The 10,025-nt window shown below is 39.9% G+C and overlaps 1 protein-coding gene across 1 annotated transcript in view; it reads left to right on the plus strand.

Annotated features, from left to right (window-relative positions):
- Positions 1-883: 883 nt before the first annotated feature.
- Positions 884-10,025, plus strand: part of LOC308080164 (uncharacterized protein) — a gene marked incomplete at its 5' end in the record, with an annotated part of 12,656 nt that continues 3,514 nt past the window's right edge. The window contains 5 exons of the mRNA XM_080421941.1: positions 884-1,830; positions 3,439-3,603; positions 5,040-5,213; positions 6,887-7,033; positions 7,217-7,263. Coding sequence (XP_080278067.1) covers positions 884-1,830; positions 3,439-3,603; positions 5,040-5,213; positions 6,887-7,033; positions 7,217-7,263 — 1,480 coding nt within the window. The remainder of the gene's footprint in view (positions 1,831-3,438; positions 3,604-5,039; positions 5,214-6,886; positions 7,034-7,216; positions 7,264-10,025) is intronic.

Consider the following 10,025-nt stretch of genomic DNA (forward strand, 5'->3'; position numbering starts at 1 on the left):
TCCAATCTGTATGGTAGAGTATGTTAATACAATATAACTGGTTTCCCTGCTCTTCTATTGAAACATTTAGATCTTGTGTCTAGGTTGGACGCGACCTCTGACACGATCCTGTCAACCTGAAGGACAAAACTTAATGTGTCCCCTGAGCATGCAAGCTTATCCATACTGAACAGTTTTACTGTAGTAATGAAATAATACTAGGACCTCAACAGGGACAGACATGTAACTTACTACATGAGACGCGTATTAGTTAAAGGAAAATGCAATAAAGTTTAGAGCCAGTCTTTCGTGCGTGTGTGTGTGTGTGTGTGTGTGTGTGTGTGTGTGTGTGTGTGTGTGTGTGTGTATAATCCTATACTGTAGGTCTACCTATATCCTACGTGTGTATTTCATAATGCAGTACACAAGTCCATATGGGTAGAGGCAGAGCACTGCCTCTTGAATTGCTATTGCTGTACATTTGTATAGCACTCTTAAGTTATATTGTTAATGTTTTACTGTATGTTGAGGGCAATAGACCTTTTTTCCCCCACAAACATGCTCCCACCAACAGCCCACAGGGAATTGTCTAGCCAGGATTTTGTTACCCGCAATCAAATCACTTCTTTATAATTGTGCAATCATCCAAAAACTATGGAGTAAAAAAAATATGAAAAAGAAAGAAATGACTTCTTCAACCTCATATGTCCAAAACTGTAACTGAAGGCGCTGTAGTATGATCACGTAGGAAGAAACACAAACAGTTAGGATGTGGAAATGAAAGGTTTCTTGATTGATTGATTGATTGATTGATTGATTGATTGATTGATTGATTGATTGATTGATTGATTGAATTATTTATTAACAGTTTTCAAAAACAAGCACAGAAAGTACAGTTCACTTCATGTTGGTTCAGTCCAAACAGACAAATGTGAAGTATCGTGATGGAGCTCAGACACATTCTGACTGGAATCCAGGTCAGGCCATTCTGTCTTTGGGGAAGTTGGCTTATAAACAGCTGGAGAAAGGCAACCTGATCTTCTATGAAGAAGACCTGACAGAGTGTGGCATTAATAGCAGAGATGCAGCAATGTACTCAGGAGTGTTCACACAGATGTTTATGAAGCAGAAGAATGGGTGGGCCAAAGAAGAGGTGTTCTGCTTTGTCCATCTGAGTGTTCAGGAGTTTCTAGCTGCTCTTCATGTCTTTGTCACATTCATCAACACTGGTGTCAACCTTCTGTCAGAACCAAAAACAACCTCCATGCTGCCCAAACTTCTGTCAGAACCACAAACAACCTCCATGCTGCCCAAACTTCTGTCAGAACCAAAAACAACCTCCATGCTGCCCAAACTTCTGTCAGAACCACAAACAACCTCCATGCCGCCCAAACCTGACACTGACCTCTACCAGAGTGCTGTAGACAAGGCCTTACAGAGTTCCAATGGACACTGGGACCTGTTCCTCCGTTTCCTGATGGGCCTCTCAGTGAAAACCAATCAGACTCTCTTAAAAACACTGTTGGGACAAACAGGAAGTAGATCACAGACCAATAAGAAGACAGTCCAGTACATCAAGAAGATGATCAGAGAGAACGACTCTCCAGAGAGAAGCATCAATCTGTTTCACTGTCTGAATGAGATGAATGATCATTCTCTAGAGGAGGAGATCCAACGGTACTCAGGAAGTCTCTCCACAAAAAAACTCTCTTCTGCTCAGTGGTCAGCTCTGGCCTTCATGTTGATGTTATCAGAAAAGGAGCTGGATGTGTTTGACCTGAAGAAATACCAAGCTTCAGAGGAGGCTCTTCTGGGGCTGCTGCCAGTGATCAAAGTCTCCAATAGAGCTCTGTAGGTGAACTGATAACTGGATACATTTAATGAGTCATTTTTCTGTTATAGGAAAGAAAATGCAAGAATTTAACCACTTCATTCCTATACAAATAATGAATAGTAAAAATAGCAGATCTACAACCTGTTGTTTCATGATTTGTCGTGGGCTTGTAGATCGGCTATTTATAGATTTTTTTTGAAGAATCCAAAAAAGGAATGGAAGGGTTAAAATGGTTAATTGATTTGAACACTAATGTTTTAAATTAGGAACCTTGCTCAAACATAGACTAATATACATTCTGTGTATGTGTGCATAGGCGTTGGATGAGCCTGACCCGTTTGAACACATCCATTAATCATAATGATTATCAGCTGGGGGATGCATGTAGGAAGCTCTGTCTGCCTGTCTTTCTTCCCTCGTTTATCTTAAGTCTGATTGCTATGGAGGGATGGAAATATTTATATTTACAACCACGAACAACAGTTAAAGTTTTTGTTCGTCTTTATATCTGTCTGTCTGTCTATCTCTGTTCCGTTCAGTGTTGTTGTTTTAAACGTGGTGCTTTACCACTGTGGTGTTTACCGTGGCGGCCAAGCGCACACCTGGTACACACAACACTGCACTGACTCGGACTGACCGCTTTCCTTTTATTATAATGATAATACAAAATAATAATAATAATAATAATAATAATACATTAATAATAATAATAGTAAATTTATAATAACAATAAAATCAATAATAATAATAATACACTTTATTTCTAAAGCACTTTTCAAAAACAATGTTACACAGTGCTTTACAATGCTAAGATATAAACCATCCATAAGGATACAAAACAACAATCAATTAAAATTCAGAGGTAAGATAACAAAGATACTAAAATCAACACAGTTGAGACAAACATAATGTGCAAGGCAAAGGTAATAAAATCTAAGCATGAAGTCAGTGTGGAAGTCCCAAATGAAGTCAGTGTGGGTCGCAGGTCCCAGCTAGCATTACCTCCCACACCCGGGTCATAGCTCCTCACTGTAGGCTTACAGATAGCAGGTGGTTCGTTGTTAGTAGAAAGAAAGTCACGGCCGAACTACATCGGGTGTGAAAATGTGCGTCTGTGCGTGGAATTTATTGTGTGCGTATGCGTTTGGAAAGCTCCAATGGATGTCAATCATACCAGCTACACCAGACGCATGGATAAGGCGAGCCCCATGTGCTCATGTTCTGTATTGACACATTATTGTGGTTGCTAGCTGCAGCGACAATGACACTATAATCAGGACATATCTATAATCTATAATGTGCACAATAGCCAACAGTAGCCAGGCTATTTGACCCCAACTTTAATCATCTTGTCATGGCAGTCTACTGAATTTCCCCTCTAAGTTCCATGAAAGCTTGGCCATCTGTTCATGACTTATTTTACTAACGGATAGATAGACATACAAACAAATGCGATTATAAAAATATTAACTGAAATGTTTTTAAAATTCCATTGAAAGTCACTTGTGTGAAGTTTTTTTTTATTTTATTTTTACCCCGCTAATACTAATAACTGGATATGATTCATGTATAATGTGATGTTTCATAAAATACAAACAATGATGTAATCACTACTGTTTCTTCAGGCTGAGTGGCTGTAACCTGTCAGAGAGATGCTGTGAGGAGTTATCAGTTCTCAGCTCCTCTGGTTTGAAAGAAATGGATCTAAGCAATAATCATCTGTACGATTCAAGCGTGACTCAGCTCTGTGTTGGACTGGGGAGTCCAGACTGTACACTGGAGACCCTCAGGTCAGTATTCATGAACCTGTTCAACAGATGACAATTTTCTGGAGTAATAACACATGGAGCTTATCCTAATTACTCTTCTTTGTGTGTGTGTGTGTGTGTGTGTGTGTGTGTGTGTGTGTGTGTGTGTGTGTGTGTGTGTGTGTGTGTGTGTGTGTGTGTGTGTGTGTGTGTGTGTGTGTGTGTGTGTGTAATATGAAATGACGAAGGTTTGTGATTCTTGTGGGAAAAGGGACGGAGCATCAAGCATATTCTGATTGGTCTGTCAAGCTGTCAAATGTAAAGACAACTTGTTGAGTTTCACAAGTCTAGACCATTGATTCACTGAATATTGTCTCCAATAGCTCTATATTAAAATGTCCCTTTGTGTAGATTTACTGTCATTTGTGCTTCTCTGTGGAGTGTAAACATCACCTTGAACCTGTGGAGTGTAAACATGAGAGTTTGAGGAGGATACAGAAATCCCTTAAAACCACCAGAACTCTTCATCAACTAGCCCAGCTTGTATTAAACTAGAACATTGCACTAGCACATACCTCCACCCAAGGTTTTATTTGTTTAAAAGGAATAAGAGTGGCAGATATTTTCTTAACCCCTTAAGCCCTATATACTTGATGATATTAAAACCATGGGTTCCCCCCATCCCCCCAGAAAATGTAACTCTGCCTCCACCAGCACAACACAAAGATACAGGCACGCGGGAAGTCCTTAATACCTAGGGGGGCTGTGCGTCGGGGGGGACTCCTCGCGATTTTTTTGGTGATTTTTTGGGGGTTTTCTGTGTTTTTCCCCACACAAAAAGGCAGAAAGACAGTGCAAACACCAGGTTGAAGTTCATCCATGACCACCCCCCGGGCCGTTTTGTCAACGGGGGGGGGGGGGGGGGGGGGGGGGGGAGCGTTTCACTGTTTCAGCCCAGCCCTGCACATGAACTCTGCAGCCGCACTGAGGCCCCTGCTGGAAAGCATCTCACGCGATCCTGAAATGACCGTAATAATCCTAAAACGGGAGCGATTTTTTTTTTTGGAAAAAAAATAAAATAAAAAGAAATACTTTTTTTTTTTTTTTTTTTTGGCCCAGTGGCCCACTGGCCCAGCGGCCCAACTTTATTGAATGCACTACATGTGATATCTGACCTCTTTATATATATGACAGAATACTGATCTTAACATGGTGCTATTTTCAGGCTTTTTGTGCTCTTTTTATTTTCCATTTTTTACTTGTAATCTTTTACCACTTGAACTGCAAACGTGAAAGCCTGAATTTATTTTAAATAATACTTAACTTTACTTAACTTTTAACTTTTTCTAATAACTTTTACCTGTAACTGTGTTGTGACAATAAAGTGGATTGATTGGATATGTTTAATGTATAATGTGATGTTACTTTAACAGAAGCATAAAATACAAACAATGATGTAATCACTACTGTTTCTTCAGGCTGAGTGGCTGTAACCTGTCAGAGAGATGCTGTGAGGAGTTATCATCAGTTTTCAGCTCCAGCTCCTCTAATTTGAAAGAAATGGATCTAAGCAATAATGATCTACTCGATTCAGGCGTGAAGGCGCTCTGCGTTGGACTGGGGAGTCCACACTGTACACTGGAGACCCTCAGGTCAGTATTCATGAACCTGTTCAACAGATGACAATTCTGGAGTAATTACACATGGAGCGTATCCTAATTACTTTTCTTTTTTGGTCTGTGTGTGTGTTGGGGGGCACAGACAATAGTATATAGTATAATAACATCTGTCAAGCTGTCGAATGCAAAGACAACTTGTTAAGTTTCCCAAGTTTGGACCATTGATTCATTGAACTAGAAAAAAAAGTTTGTCCCCTTCCTATGTGAAAGCCCCCCTGTACTACAGACACTACCAGGCCTCCTCCCAGCTGTCCCCATCAGCTTTGACTGTAATTTGTATTGATCATGTATTTGTATACATGTAGGCAGCAATGTAGTTTTAATTCTGAAAAGGAAAAAGTCATTATAGAATGTGTTGTGAATCCAGGGTGGTGTTTTCATTTAATAAGGAAAACAAATGATGTGTGCATGCACATGTAACATATTTGTTTGAATGAATGAGTTATAGGCTAGATAGAGGAGAATAAACAAAGTTGTGAGTTATTCCCTCTTCATTTCCCACAATAAAAAAGTTCAATGGTTGGGAAGAAGTTGGGAATAAATTGATTGTGCTCAGTAACCTTGTCTACATGATATTAAATGACAAATGGTACACACATTTGGGACAACAGAGAAATCGTCTGGATCACTTGCAGAGTGATTTTATGAATGACATAAACACTGACAGACAATCAAAACCATTAGAAGAACATGTGGGATGTAATCAGTGTCACCCTCTGAATGACATCAGTGAGTTGTATTTGATAGCTGTCATTACATCAAGTATAGCCTACAACTAATTAACATAATTCTATATGTAACCAAATGTGGTGTAACAGGCCGCCTACTGGCCAAAATGTGGGGCAAAAAATAAAATAAAAATGTAAACTACAACATACAAAATACATTAAGGGTTTGGAAAGCAGCAATCCCAATGACCACTGAGCAATATTTGTGCAAAGTGTGGACCAGTTGGAGCAGTGGTGTGCTGTGAGACCCTCCACAACACTGACTTGGCACTGCATGGGTGTCTCTGTGGGTTCTAATAGAAATATATTGTCTCCAATAGTTCCATATTAAAATATCCCTTTTTTGTAGATAGAACATCAGGGTGTGTGTGTGTGTGTGTGTGTGTGTGTGTGTGTGTGTGTGTGTGTGTGTGTGTGTGTGTGTGTGTGTGTGTGTGTGTGTGTGTGTGTGTGTGTGTGTGTGTGTGTGTGTGTGTGTGTGTGTGTGTGTGTGTGTGTGTGTGTGTGTGTGTCTGTGTGTGTGTGTGGGATTGTCACATAACAGGTTTACAGGTGTAAAGAAGAGGGTGACAATTGTTTGTGCGAGATAGAGGTAGAATAAGAGCAGGAGAGAAAGGAAACAGTATAGAAACGGGTCAAAAATGTAATCAAAGAATATATATATGTACATAATACTGTTTAGATAGCATATAGTAGCAGGTATGTTTAGAATATTAGCATCACATCACATGCAGGTGTGTTCAGGTCCTTTAGAATATTAACATCTGTGTGTGTGTGTGTGTGTGTGTGTGTGTGTGTGTGTGTGTGTGTGTGTGTGTGTGTGTGTGTGTGTGTGTGTGTGTGTGTGTGTGTGTGTGTGTGTGTGTGTGTGTGTGTGTGTGTGTGTGTGTGTGTGTGTGTGTGTGTGTCGCACTATAGGTTGTCAGGCTGTCTGGTCACAGAGGAAGGTTGTTCTTATCTGGTCTCAGCTCTGAGATCCAACTCCCATCTCAAAGTGTTGGACTTAAACTACAATCACCTAGGAGACACTGATCAACTCTCTGCTCTACCACTGGAGGCTCTCAGGTATGGAGAGACCTGCTGCCACTCAAATGTGTTCTAGTAGGTTCAGAGTATAGAAATCATACTGTGATGATGTATAGCAATGTTTAATGTTTGATGGTGAACATTGTTATCAATCATTGTTTCTATTATCTAGTGACAGTAGTAGAATATACAGGCCTGACTTTGTCTCTCCTTCACCCTCAGTGTCAAACATGGTGGAGAGAAGATGCTGAAACCAGGCTTAAGGAAGTGTAAGTGTGTATTCTGTTTTATTCATGAAATCAGATTAATTTAGATGAACAGCTCATATACACAGCAGCATGTGACATTAATTCATTCACATCCTACTGTGAATTAAGACGATAATAACCCCAACTATAATACGTTGCTATTAACCAAAATAATACAGAATCTTACTTCCTGGGTTTTATTACAAATTACCAGCTTAGTATTGGGGTGAACCCCGCCTACCTGTGGTGTCCACATACTGTAGGATTCTAGGATTATACACTAAGGTTGATATATTCATCAAGCTACTGAGTACCTACTTCTCAAAGCTTTCATCACTTCCTCTCTGAATGCAAACCCTCTGGCCTATAAGAGCACACAAAACAGAAGTACTTTAATTAATGGTAGCTTCTCTCTAATGAAACAAGTGTTGATATAGGTTTAAATCAGGGGTGTCAAACTCATCTCAGGGCACAGGCCAGACTGAGTGAAATAGATATGCTATTTGTTATTTTTGAAAGGTTTTGCCTATAATGACATGCCCAACATAGTGACTCCTCCAGGTTGAAAGTGGTTAAAGGGATAGGTTTAGGTCATATTTGAATTTGCATAATGCTATTCAATATTTTGTTTATTTCTATTGGACATGCAGTTACACATTCATATTTTACCCTAACCCTAAACGTTAAAACTGATCCTTTCTACTAGATACTTACTGAAATACTTATTTGGATTCGTAACTTTACTTGAGTACAGTTTTTGGTTACTCTACCCCCATCTGCTTATTAGGAAATGTAGTCAGTGGTGGAAAGTGCATTGACTCAAGTACTGTACTTGAGTAAAATCTTGAGGTACTTTATATTTCTACTCCACTACAGTATATCTCTTGCAAATATTTTACTTTTTACTTCCCTACTAGTATTTGACAGCTTTAGCAACTACCGTAGTTACTTTGTAGATTTAGGGAACCTTCGTTTTTTATTTAAGGGGTTTTTGTTTATTTCCTTGTGGTCGGACGGTTAAGCATGGCACACAATATATCATAACTCTATGGGCACGCTGCGCAGGATGCATGATACCCGGTCTTGCACGTAATTCTGAAGGGATGTCTGCCATTCAAACTCTCTCTCTGTTATCTTCAAAGTCTGATTATTAATTCCTTGTGCCAGTTATCATCAACCAATAATGTGTTGGAGCTACGGTAAATAATAAAGTCCACAGTCTTTCGGGGGGGAGGCTAAATGATTTCTACTGCCGTGTGGATTACCATGTGTCCAGTAGGCTATCAACTACCATTTCAGATCAAAGCCTTTGTTCATAAACCAAAGTGATTGAAACTTACTTGGAGTTACAAAGCGATCGATCATTTCCCCCTGAAGCCTCTTGTTTTTATATTAGGCTGATAATTAGATTCTGTGGCGGCCAGCAACAGGCTATATGTAGGCTATATGAAGCATATATGTTGAATGAATCCAACTGGATAAAGCAGGCTAAATGAAGTGCTGCGGCAGCTGTCAGTCTGTCTAATCAGCACACCTCTCGTCCTCACATCAAAGGCATTGCTCATTCCAAATTAATATGTTAAATACAATCAATAACTGCTGAGTGGGACAGTCACTTTGAAAAACAGAATGAGCCCAACTGCTGTGAAAAGGTAGAATTGTTGTTCATGAATTATAGCCAATAATATTTAATGAAGAGAAAAAGGCAGCTGCTGCTGTTCATTAAAATGTTGGGCTCTCACAGTTTGTCACATACTGTATTTCCCGGGCCGAACTGCATACAACAGATATAGACAGGGACCCCTCCAGTGTTCATTTACCGGTGTTAATTTAACTCTGGGAGTGTAACCAAATGGACCCGTGACGCGTCTCTAGCGCTTTTGCACGTACAGTTCCAGTTCTCGTCCCCCGCCCGCCGGCCACTCGCAGCCCTGACACACACATTTAACACACACACACACACACACACACACACACACACACACACACACACACACACACACACACACACACACACACACACACACACACACATTTAACACACACACATTTAACACACACACATTAAACACACACACATTTAACACACACACATTTAACACACACACATTTAACTAAAAGCGTTGTGTCTCTCTTCAACAAACTGAGACAGCAACGTTGCTGTCTCAGTTTGTTGAAGAGAGACACATTTTCATAATGCTGAATTATAGAGCTTCAGCTGATAAAGTAACTACATGTAAGAGATTGCACATAGCCTAGTCATACAGTAGCCTACAGTAGCCTACATGTGAACAACAAGCCGCTGGCTTTATTGTGTTGTACAGTATGATATAAGCATAATACAATTATATACATTGGAATATATTGTGACACTTCATCTGTCTCAAAAGCTAAGCATAGTTAATGTGTCTCTGTGCATGCCTGAATGCAGAGACTGCTATAAAGTACTGTGATGACAAAGATGATTATGTTTAAAATATGTATTGTATTTATATGTGGACTGAATATAATGTAATTCAGAAATACCTAAACTCTGTTATAAACATTGGCAAACTGCACTGCCGTGTTGCGGGACTGTCAGGGCCGTGTGTGGGCGACAACTGGAACTGTACAAGCAAAAGCAGGGACACACCCGTGACAGCCGTTAGGGTCCATTTTGTGTCCTCTCTGGGTTACAAAAACACCACCCGCTATTTACTTTTCAACATAATTCCTGCTATATCGTTTATGAGCAGCAAAATCAGTTCATATTCCTCTGCAATGTGCGTTGCCTTTCCTCGTGT

The sequence above is a fragment of the Gymnoscopelus braueri genome, assembly GCF_963280865.1.
Source record: "Gymnoscopelus braueri genome assembly, chromosome: 24".
Classification (NCBI taxonomy): Eukaryota; Metazoa; Chordata; class Actinopteri; order Myctophiformes; family Myctophidae; genus Gymnoscopelus; species Gymnoscopelus braueri.